At 42.3% G+C, this 17,471-nt stretch overlaps 1 protein-coding gene across 4 annotated transcripts in view; it reads right to left on the reverse strand.

Moving 5' to 3' along the window:
* The window catches only part of SPEF2 (sperm flagellar 2), a 100,110-nt gene that overhangs the window by 29,905 nt on the left and 52,734 nt on the right, over positions 1 to 17,471 (reverse strand). For all 4 annotated transcript variants that reach the window (XM_083465656.1, XM_083465655.1, XM_083465654.1 and 1 more), the window contains exons 24-30: positions 15,929 to 16,066; positions 13,069 to 13,229; positions 11,461 to 11,635; positions 10,356 to 10,599; positions 7,911 to 8,030; positions 1,653 to 1,791; positions 778 to 1,007 (exon numbers count right to left, since the gene is read on the reverse strand). In XM_083465656.1, the coding sequence (XP_083321782.1) occupies positions 778 to 1,007; positions 1,653 to 1,791; positions 7,911 to 8,030; positions 10,356 to 10,599; positions 11,461 to 11,635; positions 13,069 to 13,229; positions 15,929 to 16,066 (1,207 nt within the window). The remainder of the gene's footprint in view (positions 1 to 777; positions 1,008 to 1,652; positions 1,792 to 7,910; positions 8,031 to 10,355; positions 10,600 to 11,460; positions 11,636 to 13,068; positions 13,230 to 15,928; positions 16,067 to 17,471) is intronic.

Raw genomic sequence — 17,471 nt, forward strand, 5'->3', positions numbered from 1 at the left:
CAAGTAAACATGTACAGCAGGGATTGCCAAACTTCTTGGTCCTGTGGGCACATTTGCAAAGTGGATAAACTGATGTGGGTGCAACATGCAGGCCACAACTCTCCCCTCCTCAACTGTAATACTGCCGCCCCAATTGCTCCCAGTGCCACAAACAGACTGTAAAAAGTATTATATTGGCTAAGAAAGGCATCTTTCCAGAGTAATTTAAGAAGGAGGATAGGCAGAGGATGGGACATTGTAGACACCAGGGAAAGCCCCACATCGGTGACCCATGATGTACAGCAGGCTTCCTCAAACTTGGCCCTCCAGATATTTTTGGCCTACAACTCCCATGATCCCTAGCTACCAGGACCAGCGGTCAGGGATGATGTAGTCTCAAAACATCTGGAGGGCAAGTTTGAGGAAGCCTGATGTATAGGAGAGGACTGTTGATGTATGAGGTAACCTGCATGGCTCATGAGTGTTTTGACGCTGCACTTAGTTATAATTGAAAGAAGCATTTCCATATACTGGAACACACCATTGAAAGAAGTTCCAGAATTACTGCTAGCAGGGATATAAAACTGTTAGTAGCTTTAAATCTCAAGTCAGTATTTAATGGCAGAGATCATCTTGTTATTGATCGCTGTTAAGCCACTCTGTGTGTAAGCCTTGGTGTGTGTGTGTGTGTGTGAGAGAGAGAGAGAGAGAGAAGAACAGGATACAAATACTTTGGGGAAATAAACAATAAATAAATAACTTTTTGAAAACAACCATATGTAGGAGGTGATTTCTTACCTTTAGGTGCCACCTGCAGAAACTGCTTATGAAGCGTGCTAAGCTGCGAAATAGTTAAAGTACCATTTGTAGGCATTTCGACCGATGGAGGACGAGGTGGAGGAAGAGGATCTGGAAAGACTTTGACATCACCGTTAATGTAAAACTCTACGCCTTCCAGAACTAATTCGTACTGGATCTTGGTAGAGGTTTCGATGTGGTGGCGGGCAACCTCGGTTAATTTGTCGACACTGTAAGGATACACATTTAAGAAACAGTGGCAGAGGGGTTAAAAAGCTTCAGCAGGAGCAGCTTGTCTGGTGTGACACAGAGCCACAGCAATAGCATCTCTGCAGAAATGTTGCTTACTGAGAGAAGGGGGAGCAGCAAGGTGGTGGCAGATGCCAGGCAAGGGCACCTAACTGGCCTTGAGTTGATTACAGGTGAAATCCCAGAAACATGTTTTCCAATATAGGAAACATGGAAAGAGGCCTATATTACAGCAATCCCAAAACAAGATTCAGATTTGCTGCAAATTAAAAACTATAGGCCTATTTCTCTGTTAAACAATGATTACAAGTTGTTTGCAAACGTATTAGCTAACAGATTGAAAAATATACTAAATGAGTATATACATCAAGATCAGGCAGGGTTTCTTCCATGTAGACAAATGAAGGAGAATATAAGGAATATTTTGAATATAATAGAATACCCAGATTGGCCTTGAGTGCGCCTCTGTGCAACTCCAACCTGAACACCACCTCACCTGGTCCTGTAGAGGCTTGCACGAAATTCCTCTTTCCTCCTAAAACCTCCCGCATTACCTTGGGGTCCCTTCCAAATCTACAGTTCAATGATTCCATTATTCTAATGCTTTCATCAAAATTAACCATTACCTTGCCATTTCAGCCAAGAACCTCTCCTCAAGCCATTTTTCCATATTCCTGTATGTTACTTCTGCTTTCGTTTGCAGATCTTCAGTGAAGGCAAGTGCTTTGGCTTTCAACAGCTCAAGCCGAGATTTTGCAGCCTCCGCTGTTTTAAGAAATTGTTTAAGAACAAGTAAGAATACAAACACTGTTTTACAGGTCTGGCAATCAAGCGTTAGGTTTAGGCATTATTTAGGAAACTGGCAGTCTGATCCGATGGGTCTACAAAAGTTGGGCTGCTCCAAGTAAGAGTCCTGTGAAGAACAAAAGAGATTTGCGACTTCCGGAGGCGGCGCCAACGGTAATGGCGGTCTCCTTCTGAACGGGAGGAGAAGCTCCGTGGAATTCAGGGTCTTACCGCTACGGCGCAGCGGGGACCTGTTAAAAAAACCACAGGCGGGAGAAGCCTGTGGCCGTGGGACCCGGCGGGCGCCAGAAGCACCCCCCAACTAGCAAAGGAACCCTGTGAGGGGCTCCGGAGCGGAACGGGGGTGGCGCAGCGCTGAGGGTCGATCGCTACTTCCGTGGAGTGAAGCCGCGCAGCTGTTGCCGGAGAGCACTGTACTCTTTCCTTTGGAAATTCGGATTACAAACTACAACCCGTGAGTAAGATCTTTAAATCGGGAGATCAGAGGATTGGATTACCTTTGATCGGCACAAAGATTTTGAACTTGGCACTGAAGCGGGAAGACGCAAAAAGGAAGTCCGTCTTCCGCTATTGTAAACAGGGGTAAAGCAAAGACTTTTGAAGCCAGAGCCGGAGAAATTAAATTAAGAGGACTTAGATTTTAATGCCAGATACAAGAACCCCCTCCTGGAGTGAGGGGGAGAAGGAAATTTTGGACTTGAGAACAAGAAAGTGGAGGAAAAAGACCACTGCCTAATCCCTGATATTGGTCTGCCAGAGACAGTAAGAAAGTGTTGCACCGTTTATAAATATTTGTAACTGTTTGAGAATACTCTGCTTTTGAATTGGATGGGACTCTTTGTAACCGCTGGAACTGGAAGGACTCTTTGTAATTGTTCCCTCTTACTGAAAAGTGAAAGCAGGACAGGACTGTCTTTGGAAAGCTGTTTTGAAAGTAACATTGTTGCCAAGGTACTCCCCTAGAGGAGGCCTAGAATATAGCTGGGGATTTTCCACTACAGCTGGCCTGGAAATTTTCCCATCAGAAACGAAATTTGAACTGTGTGAGTGACCTTGAATTTTAAAGATAAAGCAATGGATCAGGATAAGCCTCAGCCAACAAGGATAAAAACTAGACAGCAGCAACGAAGACAATCAATAGTAGCACCTCCTGTTTTAGAAAAAGAGGATACTGGACAGACCGGTGCAAAAAGCACGGGTGCTGAAGAGAATTTAAGTGCATCACTAGACAAAATATTTGGAGCTTTGGAAAAATTGTCAGCTAAAATTGATTTAAACACTACAACTATTAACTCCAATACTCAGGCTATTGACAGACTGGTGCAGGAATCTAAATTGACAAGGAAAATTGCTGACGAAGCCAGAGAAAAGGTGCTGGTGGTAGAAGGAAAACTGCAGCCAATTAACAAGCAACTAGAAGAGCATAAGGCACAACTGTCCTTATTAGAATTGAAAGACAAACAGGCAAACTTAAGGATCAGGGCGGTACCGGAATTGGAAGAAGGTAATTTGAGTGATTTTCTTACACAGGAATTTGAAGATTTCTGGGGCCTTGATCCAGAGAAAGACTTTAAGATATTGACAGCCTTCAGACTTGGCAGAGGGAACAAAGAGGGAAGAAAGAACAAGGTAAGAGACTGTTTGATTACGCTTAGATCTAAAGAAGAGAGAGATAAAATACTGGGCCTACACTATCAGAAATCACTGGAAATAGAGGGTTCAAGGATAGAAATTTACAAAGATATCCCAAAATATCTACTGGACCTTAGAGCTAACTACGGAGACCTGGTGACCTTACTAAGAAGAAATAGTGTTGTCTTCCGGTGGGAATTTCCAATAAATGTGGAAAGCTGCTAGCATGGCAGTTGAAGAAGAGACAAAAACTAAACACTGTCACTAATCTCGAAGTGGATGGAAAGAACATTCAGAAGCCACAGGAGATTAGAAGCTGCTTCCAGAGATACTTTAAAGAACTCTATACACAAGGGAGCAGATGGAGTCGAAAATTGATCAATTTCTGAACACCAATGGATTACAAAAAATTTCTCAAGAAAATAAAGTTTTATTGAACTATAAAATATCCGAACAAGAGGTGGAAGGCGCGATCCAAAATATGCAATTGGGCAAATCTCCAGGACCTGATGGATTAACCTCCAAGTACTATAGAACTTTGAAATACTATTTAATTCAACCTTTGAAGGAGGTCTGTAATGAAATTATGGAGGGGGAAAAGGCACCTGAGACGTGGAAAGAAGCTTACATCACACTTATACCGAAAACTGAGTCAGAAAAGACACAACTTAAGAACTACCGCCCCATATCCCTACTTAATGTGGATTATAATTTTTTTGCAGATATTTTGGCTAGAAGATTGAAAAAAGTTTTGGCAGAGGTGATACATAAAGACCAGGCTGGCTTTCTCACTGGAAGACACTTATCGGACAACACGAGGAATATTATTAATATTCTAGAAAAGCTGCAGGTGAACATTAACACAAAAGCAGTTTTGATTTTTGTGGATGCGGAGAAAGCCTTTGACAATATTTCTTGGAGTTTTATGAAGAAAAATCTTCAGGGGATGGGGGTTGGACAGAACTTTGAAAATAGTATAGGTGCGATATACTCTGAACAAAAAGCTAAATTGATAGTAAACAATATGGTTACAGAAGAGTTTAAAATAGAGAAAGGGACACGACAAGGTTGCCCAATTTCCCCACTGCTTTTTATTTCAGTCCTAGAGGTTTTGCTAAATATGATTAGAAGGGACCATTTGATTCAAGGTATCCCGGTCGGAGTTAAACAATACAAACTTAAAGCCTTTGCAGATTATCTCGTTATGACATTACAGGAGCCGATACCCAGTACTAAGAGGGCCTTAGAAGTAATCCAGGAATTTGGTCAAGTGGCAGGTTTTAAATTGAACAAATTGAAAACTAAGGTTTTGGAGAAAAACCTGACGCCGATAGAAAGAGAGAGGTTTCAGAAAGAGACAGATTTAACATTAGTAAAGAAGGTAAAATACTTGGGGGTGAACATGACATCTAAGAATGTGAATCTATTTAAAGATAATTATGAGAAATGTTGGTCTGAGGTGAAAAAAGATCTAGAAACTTGGACGAAACAAGCTTTCCTTGCTGGGTCGAATTGCTGTTATTAAGATGAATGTATTGCCGAGGATGTTATTTTTATTCCAATCATTGCAAATTATTGATAAGATGGACTGTTTCAAGAAGTGGCAAAGAGACATATCTAGATTTGTCTGGCAGGGCAAAAAGCCCAGAATAAAACTTAAAATTCTTACTGATGCTAAAGACAGAGGGGGGTTTGCCCTGCCAGACTTAAAACTTTATTATGAGGCAGCAGCTTTTTGCTGGCTGAAAGAATGGCTACTTCTTGAGAATACAGATGTTTTGGATCTTGAAGGGAATGATAATGTATTTGGGTGGCATGCATAGCTATGGTACGGCAAGATAAAAGCGCATAAGGCATTTAAAAACCGTATTGTCAGAAAAGCACTGTTTAATGTCTGGATAAGGTATAAAGACTTTTTGGAGAGCAAAACTCCAAGGTGGCTATCATCTATGGAGGCGAAAGCCTTGAAAAAACTTAACATGGAAGCCAAATGGCCAAAATACTGGGAAATTTTAGAACAGGAAGGTGATAAATTGAAATTGCAGAGTTATGACAAGCTTAAAGAGAAGGTGTGAGACTGGTTACATTATTTTCAAATAAGAGAGGTTTATAATTTGGACAAAAAAAATGGTTTCCAGGTGGAAAAATCAAAGTTAGAAACAGAATTGTTAGAACCCAATGCTAAGATACTTTCAAGAATGTATAATCTGCTGTTGAAATGGAATACTGAGGAAGAAATGGTAAAATCTGTAATGATAAAATGGGCACAAGACATAGGTCATAATATTATGTTTGCTGACTGGGAGAAGTTGTGGACCACCAGGATTAAATTTACGGCATGTAATGCCTTAAGAGAGAATATTATGAAAATGATGTATAGGTGGTACATGACTCCAGTCAAGCTTGCAAAAATATATCATTTGCCCGATAACAAATGTTGGAAATGTAAAGAGATTGAAGGTACATTCTTTCACCTTTGGTGGACGTGCCCATGGATCAAGGCCTTCTGGGAAATGATATATAATGAACTGAAAAAGCTATTTAAATATACTTTCCCGAAGAAACCAGAGGCCTTCCTCCTGGGCATAGTGGACCAATTAAAGAAGGATAGAACCTTTTTTATGTATGCTACAGCAGCAGCAAGAATCCTCATCGCAAAGCATTGGAAGACACAAGATTTACCCACCATGGAAGACTGGCAGATGCAACTAATAGACTATATGGAGATGGCGGAAATGACTGGCAGAATCCGAGACCAGGGAGAGGAGTCGGTGGAGGAAGATTGGAGGAAATTTAAAATTTATTTGCAGAAATATTGTAAAATTTTTGAATGCTGATGACATTGAAATGAATCGCAGGGGTTCTAGCAACAAGGTAAAATGTAAGATTGGATTAATAACAGATAAATTAATAGGATATGAATTTGCTGAATTAATTTGTATAAGGGATACAAGAACGGGAGATGTGAGGAAGTCGGGAAAATAAGTTAACTGAGGATGAGAAATTAAGAAAGAGGGAATTTTTGTTTCTTTTCATTATATGTGTTTTTTCTTTTTTCTTTTGTTGTGTTTAATGTTTGCATTTTTGTATTGTATTTTGTGATTTTGTATTTTCTCTGTTTTTGTATTTTTCTTGAATTTTCTTTTATTGTTAAAACTTAATAAAATATTTATAAAAAAAAAAAGAACAGAAGAGACTTGCTGGTTGAGACTGAAAGCTAATCTTTTCCAGCAGCCTATTTCCACTGCAGCCAACCAGATGCCTATAGTGAGCCCTAAGCAAGACTTAGACACCCTAGCCGTCTCCCACAGTTGTTCCCCAGTATTCTAGGGCACAATGCTTTGGATCCTGTAGATAGTATATTTCCATCATTAGTGACAAGCAGCCACGGACAGCCTTAACAACCAGGAATTTGTCTAATCTGCATTATTATTTTATTATATTATTTTAAACAAAGTAATAATAAAAAATAAATAGAAAGTGAGGAATCTGTCTTTTAAAATATTTTATCTGGGAGCTCTCAGTTTCTGCTGCTTACTCCATGGCCAGCAGGCCCCCCACTAATCTGCTTTTAAAGTCACCTAAATTGCTCCACAATTGTGTAATGGTCTCACCCCATAAGTTTAATAGGCACTAACACGGCTGACATTCCGGCGCCAGATTAAAATGTGTTTGCTGGGCTTGCACAGGATGCTAGTTTCACTGCTTTACTGTTGTGGCTTTATGTTGGAATAATTTTTTTAATTATTCTCTATACTTTACTTCTCATTTTGTTGGCTTGCTACTGCTTTAAATAATTCCACCATGAGGTCATCCAGTGAATGGTGGGTTAAAATTGTCTTAATAATTGGATAAATGTATTTGTGGCCATTCACTTCTACTAGTTGTCTGCCTTGAAGCTACTGCCAAAATTAGTTTCCCTTAACCGTTGTTAGTTAATTAGTTAGCATTATATTGTAATACCTAAACGTTGCAAGTGTGATGTGAAACCATGGGTTGAGATGGTTTTGCAAACCATGAATTTCATTACCGATGCTTAAATATTTCAGCTGCAGCAAGCAAACCATGGTTATGGTGGTTTTCCCTGCCCCCCCCCCCCCCCCCCAGTTTCTCAGGTAACAAGGCGATAACAAGCAAGTTTATCCAATGTCATATTATATACACCTTCCTGGAGGAAGGCCTAGTTTAGCAACCTACAACATGGTTTCACTAGGTTTTTAAATCTTATCCAGGGTTATGGTAGTAAATTGGTAGTAAATAATGGATAGTGTTAAAAATGGTTAGGCATAATGACCACAACACGTTCAAGCAAATGCTGCTGTAGCATTTTGAATATTGAAAGCAATCCGTGGTCTTTCTTTCCCACTATTTTCCAGCTTAAGCATTCCCTAAATTGCAAATATGGAGCTGTTTCTGAATTTACCTGATTGAAATTTAATGCATACCTTCATGTTCCAGCGCAGCAAAATATTCCTGCTTCATTTTAAGCCTCAGTTCTAGCTTCTTCAGTTCCTCCGGGGATAAAGGAATTGGTGTTGGCGTTGGCTCTGGTGGAGAATGAGAGGCTGCAAGGAGAAGCACATATTTTTACAAATAAAAGAATCTGCAAATTTCTGTATGCATAATGCTTACACCACTGTTAGCCTAATAGGGCATTTCACAAAATGAACGCAACTCAAAATGTAGGTAAAACCGAACTTGTCAACATTTCAGAAACAGGATCTGAAATTAGAGGCAACAAGAGACAGCTTCACTTGATCATTATGTAGTGTGGCATAGCAATCGCAGCATCAGACTGGGACTGGGGAGACCTGGGTTCAAATCCCCACCCAACCATGAGGCTTCCTGGGTGGCCCAGGGTCTTTCTCAGGCTCCCACCCTCACATGGTGATGGTGAGGATAAAAGGAAGGGTGAGAGGTAACGATGCATACTCTTTGGACGAAACTTAACTTCCTAAACTTAATGCATAAACTACTCACATGTAGGACCTATCTGAGTGCAGACCAGATATCTGGTTGTCCCCTGGTAAGGTAGGTTAGGAGGAAATATGGTAAATGGCCCAAGGTCACCCAGTGAGTTTCATGGCTGAGTAGGGATTTGTCCAGTACTTCTAACCACTATATCACAATGGAAGCCAATTAAGAAAATCTTGTTTTTTTACTGCAACCTCAACCTTGCAAAAATAAAAATAAAAAAATCTGTCTGGCTTTGGATACATGTAAGGCCACTTCTCAGCAAGGCAGAAATATTCACAGAAATAAGAGGTGGGACGCGGGTGGCGCTGTGGGTTAAACCACAGAGCCTAGGACTTGCTGATCAGAAGATTGGCGGTTTGAATCCCCGTGACGGGGTGAGCTCCCGTTGCTCGGTCCCTGCTCCTGCCAACCTAGCAGTTCAAAAGCACTTCAAAGTGCAAGTAGATAAATAGGTACTGCTCCAGCAGGAAGGTAAATGGCATTTCCGTACACTGCTTTGGTTCGCCAGGAGCGGCTTTATTAGATTTCTTTCTGACTCTGGGGTTGCGGTGCTCATCTCGCTTTACTGGCTGAGGGAGCCGGCATACAGCTTCCGGGTCATGTGGCCAGCATGACTAAGCTGCTTCTGGTGAACCAGAGCAGCACACGGAAACACCGTTTACCTTCCCGCCGGAGCGGTACCTATTTATCTACTTGCACTTTGATGTGCTTTCAAACTGCTAGGTTGGCAGGAGCAGGGACCGAGCAATGGGAGCTCACCCCGTCACGGGGATTCGAACCGCCGACCTTCTGATCGGCAAGTCTTAGGCTCTGTGGTTTAACCCACAGCACCACCCACGTCCCATAATATGACAAGATACAAAATGCCAAAATACCAAACAACGTTCATTTATAACATCAAGTGTCAAATGCTGCCTTTTTGGCTTTGCTTTTTGAACTGTAAGACTTCTCTCTGACAACAGACCAAGAAAGATCTTTGGGTACAGTCTAATTTAGGAGTGGGGAACCTGCAACCCTCTAGAAGTTACTGTTTATTACATTTGTATGCTGTTTTTCAGCCACAGTGAGCTTGCAATCAATCGTTAATAATACACAGGGAAAATTGACAGCCATAATAAAACCATGCATTAAGCAATACATCATCTCCTTTGTATACTGTATTCCAATACAGTAGTGAAGCAGAGTTAGAGCTTGTAGATTACCTTAATTTTAGATGTCATTTCTAGACCAGAACCTGACTGCTTTAGTTGTTGGACTCCAACTCCCATCTGTCCCTGTTAGCATGGCAAATGGTTGGGGATTGTGCAGGGGCGCAGCTAGCTGCTCTGGCACCCGGAGTGGCGGGGGTGGGGCGATCCACCCATGGGGATGATCCACCCATGGGGTGATTCACCCACGGGGGCAGGGCGATCCGTGCACAGGGGCGCTGCGGTGATCCGTGCATGGGGTAACTGCATGCTGCCCACAGAGGCCGCCTGGCAGACGCAAGCCCCACGCTGCCATTTTGGGCAGCACGGGGCCCCAAGCCACCACATCACTCTCAGGAGAGATGCGTGGCTTGAGCACACTGCTTGCCAGGCCACACGGTGAGTGCTGCTCCCCGTGGTGTGCCATTTTGTCACCCCCCCTCAAGGATGACACCCAGGGCGGACCGCACCAGCCGCACCCCCTTTCCTACATCCCTGGGATTGTGGGAGTTGTAGTCTAGAAACATGTGAGCAGCCACAGGCTCCCTGTCCCTGAACTAATTCCTGAAAAGGGGGACCGACGTGTGTACAGGCTCCAGTAAGGGTTATACCTTAACTCCCCTCCTCTGTTTTGCTGGGCAGGCAAAGTTTTTTTTTTTTTTAATGATCAAACACAATTGTATTAATCCAGAATTCTCCCTTTCTTTTACCTTGCATCTCATTTACCTTTCTTTTTTCCTTTTTTTCCTTTGGCATCTTTGGCTTCCTTTCCTTTGGCATCTTTCCCTCCTTTCCCTCCTTTGGCATCCTTTCCACCTTTGGCTTCCTTTCCTCCTTTCCCTTTTTTCCCTTTCCCTTCTTTCCCCTTCTTTTCTGCTTGGGAAGATTTTTGGCGCTCTTTTTCTTTCATTTCTTGCTGAAGCCGTTCTTTTTCTTCCTCCGCCTCTTTTGCTTGTATTTCAGCCGTAACCTTAATTTTAAAGGGTCACACTTAAGTAAAAAAGCAGCAAGAGCATTTTGAACAAAACGATCATTGTTTCATGATTGTCAATAACCAGCATGTCGTTATGAAACAAACCACTTAACCTTATAAACTATTACTTCTCTATAGGTTGGGATCCAGAGATCATGCGGTGGCTTCTGAACTTTCTCCTTCCAGTCCCCAAGTTGCTCTAGGTGCCTGGTGGGAATCTAATATAACAGCTCCCATACTCTTCTTCTGCTCTTACATCATTCTGGAAAGGCACAGGCTGTAGCATGGGGCCTTCAACCACAGAATGAATGGGCAGATACTGGAGACGTTCCCTTGAAATAAGAGAAGAGCCTTCTGCGCACGTAAGGGACTCTTTGGATGAGACCCATAGGGCTTATATAAGAACTGCCTCTCCCCATATAAACCAACTCAAACTCTGTGTTCATAATCTGAGGTTCTTCTTAATGTGCCTCCTCCATGTGAGGTTCGGAGGGTGGCAACACGAGAACGGGGCCTTTTCTGCAGTGGCTCCCCGTTGTGTAATGCTCTCCTCAGGGAGGTTCATCTGGTGCCTTCATTATATATGTTTAAGGGCTAGGCAACAACATTCCTCTTCAATCAGGCCTTTGGCTGATTAATATTCTACAGTCTTTTCAATATGTTTGTGGGAGAGGGGGCTATTGTTTTGTTGTTGTTTTTTTAACGACACATTTTGTGGTTTTATCTTGTATTTTTGTCTTGTGAATCACCCTGAGTGCGGGTTTCCTACAGGCCTGATCCAGCAAGCTCTTTTTACATTCTTAATGGCTGTATCCAGATCTCTGTTTGAACTCTTTTAATACTTGTGGCTTTTCTTACCATGTTGGATATTGTGGCTACAATATTGTGCCACATCTCAGTAATCTGTTTTTCTTCTGGGCCAAAATTAAAGATTATGCTTTCAGAAAACACATCCTCCTTGATCTTGACTGGAATTGCTTTCATCTTGTCCTTTGGTTCTGGAGAAGCAGCTCTGTGAACACTCAGAGGAATTCTTAAAACAGAAAGAGAGAGAATGTGTGTGTGTGTGTGTGTGTGTGTGTGTGAGAGAGAGAGAGAGAGAGAGAGAGAGAGAGGCAACAGATTTACTTCTGCATTTCTCAAAACTTAAACTTGTATATTTGCTCTCCAAGAGAATATTTCTGTTCATTATAAAGGTCTCATATAAAAAAATACAAGCTGGTTCCCATGCAGGCCTTACGTTCTGCATAGAAATGGTGCATGGGACAAACCTCAAGTTTCAACATTCTCCCACTGCATGTAGGACATTTAGTACAAACCAAGGCACATAGATGGGTGAAGTCCCTGCCAAATTATCTATCCCTTTCTTCTTTTTTTTAAAGCGGATGGATAGTGACCCATACTCATCTATGTAAGGTTTACACTCAACATCCTGCCTGTACTGTTGAAGGTGAGGTGGGAAGGAACCCAAATCTTACTCTCGTTCCCTGATGGCACTTGTAAAACCTAGGCCATATCTGCACCTTACATTTAAAGAAGTTTTATACCGTGTTAAACAGTCATGGCTTCCCTCAAAGAATCCTGGAAACTGTAAGGGTTCTGAGAGGTATTAGGAGACTCCCTGTGCCCCTCACAAAGCTACAGTTCCCAGAGTGGCATAATAATTAATCCCTCCTTCCAGGGAACTCAAGCCACTGGGGGAAAGAGAGGGCAGCAAGAGGGTGATGACTCTTGGCTTGCAAGGACAGAGATCTGAGTTTAGGGAAAAGGTGTCTGCTTGGTATTCTGTCTTTATGCAAGCATTTGCACAAGTACCTGTGTTCATTTGGTGATCGTATCCGGGTTTGAATTTGCACTTTAGCAACCCGGTGAGTGTCCAGGAGCAAAGCATAGGTATTTTGTGTGTTTGTGAATGTGCACACACCTCACTGCATTGTGCATGAGTGTGTAGTGTGCATATAATCCATGATAGGTGGAGAGGGTAAGTATAGGATACATGCGCCTGCCCTCTCTCCAGGCTTTTAATTCTCATGAATTCACAGTTATGTTGATTACACGAAGAGTGTAACTATTTACTTCACTGCAACCATAATACCTAAAGCTGTCACCTTGAATTCTTCTCACAGGTGTACTATCGGAACATAAGAAGCCACTTTACACAAGATCAGACCAATGGTCCATCTAGCCCACTGTTGCTTGCTCTGACTAGTAGCAACAGATTTCCAAGGTCTTGACCAGAAGTATTTACCAATATCTGCTATCTAAGATCCCTTTTTGCAACTGGAAAGGCCAGAGATTAAACCTGGAATCTTTTGAATGCGAGGTGTGGGGTTGACTACTGTTGACTATTTACACTTCCCCATTCATGCGCATAGCTTACTCTATTCCCAAATCAGTTATATTCTCCCTTCCTCTCTCCTCCCCCCACATCCAGTGATTATTACAATACCACAATTTTAAATGTACATTCTAGTCTTGGCCTCTTCCATGGGTTGTTCTTTATCAGTTAGATCTATCAAAGGTATTCTGGCGAACTCATTGCTGGTCTCCGTTGGGATTTTGCCTTCCATCCCTCTATAGTAGTCATGCAAAAGCCTCTTGGTATCTTGGAAACGGTCCAGTTCATTCTTCATGATATACCAGGAAAAAAAACAACAAGAAATTATTCAAGTATTTCCTGACACCTTATCTCCATGGATAATTCACAAAGCAGTTCCTAAAACATCAAAATGCTATAGCGCGGGGGGGAGGAGGAATAGACTTTAAAAAGGGACCCAATATTTAAACAATTTTAGGACCAAGCATACTAAAGACACAACTGAGGACAAACCATGACTGTGCAGCAGCTACATATTTCCACCCTTTCACTTGTAACTTCAAAGTGTTATGTGATGCAATGATATCCCATTATATGTTTTTTCACAACTGGATTTTATGGGGGAAATTTGAGGAAGAGATATGGGGGTATTGCTTTTCCTTCTCTGTCTTGAGCCAAAGAATCCTAATGTTCTCTTTAACAACAACCAAGAAAGTCCTTCGCTATGCTACCCATACCAGAACTATACAGTTGTAACTGTTGCATTCCTTCCCCCAGAAACTTGAGGAACTTTTGGAAACTGTGGTTGAGGGTTTCTCCAAAAGACTGTACTCTCCTATCCCTATCCCTTTGCTTCTCATCTCCCATGTTAATTCTCCCCACCATCAATCTAAAACATGCCTTGTTGTGCACTGACTTTAACCAGGGTTACTGCTAACCAGGCTTTGCTGCTAACCCCACTTGCAGCCACCTTCAAACCCTGGTGAGGAATGAACCCTAGTTTGTGCTAATCAAGTTTGGCATGGGGGAAACCTAATGACTAGCCATGATTGGAACTTAGCAGAGGGTGGGGAGGCAAATCTGAATGCGAAATGGGAGAGCATGTGCAATCCGTTGGCCTGCTCCCATTCTCTTACCTCAGGTTAAGGGACAGGTAGCAAAGGATGTCCCTAGAAGTCACTCCTCTGCTCAGAAAAAAGAGGGCCAAACGATGTGCCATGCTGGCCCATTCACACAGAGGAATATAGGAAGCTGCCTAATGCTGAGTTGACCATTGGTCCATCTATCTCAGTATTGTCTACACTAACAGTGGCTCTCCAGGAATTCAGGCAGAGTTCCCTCCCAGTCTTAACTGGAGATGCTGGGGATTGAACCTAGGACTTTCTGCATGCAAAGCAGACGCTCTACCACTGAGCAATGATCTTCCCCACATATAAATGTGATACTGGCCCATTCACATATGTGTCTGTCCCATTCACACATAAAGCAGGAGGTGGATCTGCTTGTAAAAGCAGAGCAAATGGGAGGTGCTGAACCCTTCTTCCTCCTATGTTTTATGTTCCCTGTTGCTCCACTTTTTCTCCCTTCCTTGTTTATTTCTGCTATCACAGCTGGAAATGGAGGAGGACGTAGAGCCGTTGAGATAAAGCACAGCAAGCAGGTTCAGCTCCCTTTCCCAATATGTTCTTTTCCCTGCTTTTTATGCAAATGGGTCTCACATGTGAATGGTGGCCCTGTAAGGTCTGCTTTGGCCCTACGTCACATTTATGCAAACTCCTCACTTTCAGTCTATAAGTGTGCTTAAATGAGCAGTTGTGCCAGGCAGATTTTGGTAAGTTCAGAGCATCTCTTCCTTCAAAGTGCAGGCAAGAAGCATTATGCACCTGTCATACTTTTGATTTATTATTAGAACAGAAGCCTCTAAATATATAACTGAAAAGCAAAAACGGCGCTGTGTTTTCATGGGAAAATTCACAAAGCCACAGTCTCAGGAGGGGGGAACCCCAAACCAATCAACATGAGTGTTGCTATCCAGTTGTGAAGAAAAGCACACCAGGTCAGAGGTTTAGGCCTCGTGCTCTTTAGCTCTATGTCAGATCCGTCTACTGCCAAGCCAGAGGGTCAAGTCCTGGGATCAAAGCAAGGCTAGACAAAGTGAAGCAAAAGCAAGACAAGGGCAGAGCAGAGGAAGGCAGAAGCAAAATGAGAAAGAACTGAGCCAAAAGCTACGAACCAGCAACCAATTTGGCCTTGCACTACATAGAATGAATTCTGGAATGCAAATTGATTTGCACAGCGATAACGATCTGAATTTCATTTCCCAACTTTTTTTTTTTTTTTTGGGGTAAACTGCTTGGAGACTGATAAGCTAAGTGCAACACATTTTTTTTTTAAATAAACAAACCAGTCTCAAGCTGCATAAACACTGATGCATGGATACAAATGCTGGGAATTCTGATGAAAGCAGAAACAGGACTGGAAATTGCTGGTGTCCAGAAAGAAAGCCAATCCAGTGAATGCAATTGGTATTTGCCGTTGTTGTCGCTTTCAGTCCCCAAACAATACCTAACTGATTGCATTTCCCCTACTTTTGCACTAAAATGAATGGGGTGGAATAAGATAGTAATGTTTTGCTACAGTGGACAGTGAGACAAATAACATAGGTTTTGGAGGAAGACAAACTGCAGATGAATGGAAACGATGCTGCATGTGACAAACACAGGCAGAATGGGAGAAGATGCCTTCTTACATCCCTATGTGTGCAGCTACATCTGGATCCAGCAGCACAATGAGAATACAAGCAATGAGCAGCTTACCAGACCTTAACTCTTCAATTTGCACAGCAGAGGATGCTGCTCATAGCCATAGAGTAGCTAAATATGTTTCGCTAATGGCCTAGTTAGGTTATAGCTTCAGTCAAGGGCTGAAAACACACATCAGTGTAAAAGTCAGCCCCTCCCCCATTTAGACTATTAAAAAAAATACACTAACAACATAATATTGCTAGACCTGCATAAGTGAAAAGATGTGGTTCATCAGAAGTGCCAATCGGTCTGGCAGCCAGCCATCGCTCATGATATCATTGCGCTCTTGCTCAGCTTCATCCCTCCTGTTTTCACAGATATCCCACAGACGATCTCTTAGGTCCTGAAAAGATGAAAAATGAAAAGTACCAAAACATCAAAAATGCTTTGCCAAAACACAACAGAAATAAAAACAACAGTTAAGTGCATGTTTGATATTTAGTTCCAGTTCACACATGAGTCTCTAAATGAGGCCACACACCAGGGTTAACCAATAGGGTGCCCTCCAGGTGTTGTCATGGGCCGTCTTTGGCCTTCCAGATGTTGCTGAACTACAACTCCCATCAGCCTCAGCAAGCATGGCCAATGGTCAGGGATGGTGGGAATTTTGGTTTAGCAACATCTGGAGGGCCAAAGGCTTCCCACACTTGCCATTACTATGGCAGTTTGTTGCAATGTATTGAAAACGTGTCTTAAAACAGGAACTTTCTCAGTAAATAATAAAGCTATGCCAGTTTGGAATAAGATTATTTTACTGTTGTCTCTCTTCTTTCATAAACATGTAGCCTGCAAATTTTCATATCGCTGCACATTTGTATAACTTAGTTTCCCATTCAGATATTGATGGATGTGACTTTTATCTTAATGGCTTTCATCTCAGTGGTTTATGAATAAGGGCTGAGAAATTTTTTTTTCTTAAGAAAAAGCAGGTGCCTTCTACCACGATAAGCAAAAATATCCCCCTGAACCAAACCAAGCTTCAGGTTTTACTCCTTTTAAGCCACTCCCTTTTCCATTACTCTACTGCCTGAGTCACTGAGCTGCTAGAGAAGAGGATACCATAAATTTCTCTTCCCAGTAACTTAAACAGGTGTTGTGGTCAGCAGCCACATTAGCTATGTGCCTTTGGAGATAAGCTTTGGGTATGTCATGTGGTAGGGCTGGATTTCTAGTCCCATTCTCTTGCTACTTAATTTCAAGTTAAAGTCTCACACTTCCTCATTATTGCAATGTAAGATCTCATGCGTCTAACGTCTAATCATCCGACGTGACGATTTCATGCCTGTCTTGCAAACAGCAAAAATGGACTGATGGAAATGACACAGCCAAGTAAAATTTCTAAAAGTATACTGAAAATGGCATTTGCTCTTGTGCCACAAGAACTCTTGCATCTATGCATGCAGACTAAGTAGGTCTTAGGAAAAAGGTGCACAGCAAGAGTGGGAAACCTGTGACCCTCCAGATATTGGACTATAACTCCCATCATCTCTGACCATTCTCCATGCTGGCTGGGGCTGACGGGAGTTGGAGCCCAGCAACTGCTGGAGTACTACAGGTTCTCCACCCCAGTGTACAGGCATACCAGATATATCACACCAAAGTCAGGAGACGAGGCTCAAATATTTCCTCTTCCTACTGGAGAGCCGCAGTGCTCCTCTGACTGCAGGACACCTTTCCCAGGCATCTAAAGCAGTATGTGAACCCAAATGCAGCTATTCTTTGATATTCACATGCAGTTTTCCAGGCAA

The sequence above is a fragment of the Podarcis liolepis genome, assembly GCF_965112155.1.
Source record: "Podarcis liolepis genome assembly, chromosome: 11".
Lineage (NCBI taxonomy): Eukaryota > Metazoa > Chordata > Lepidosauria > Squamata > Lacertidae > Podarcis > Podarcis liolepis.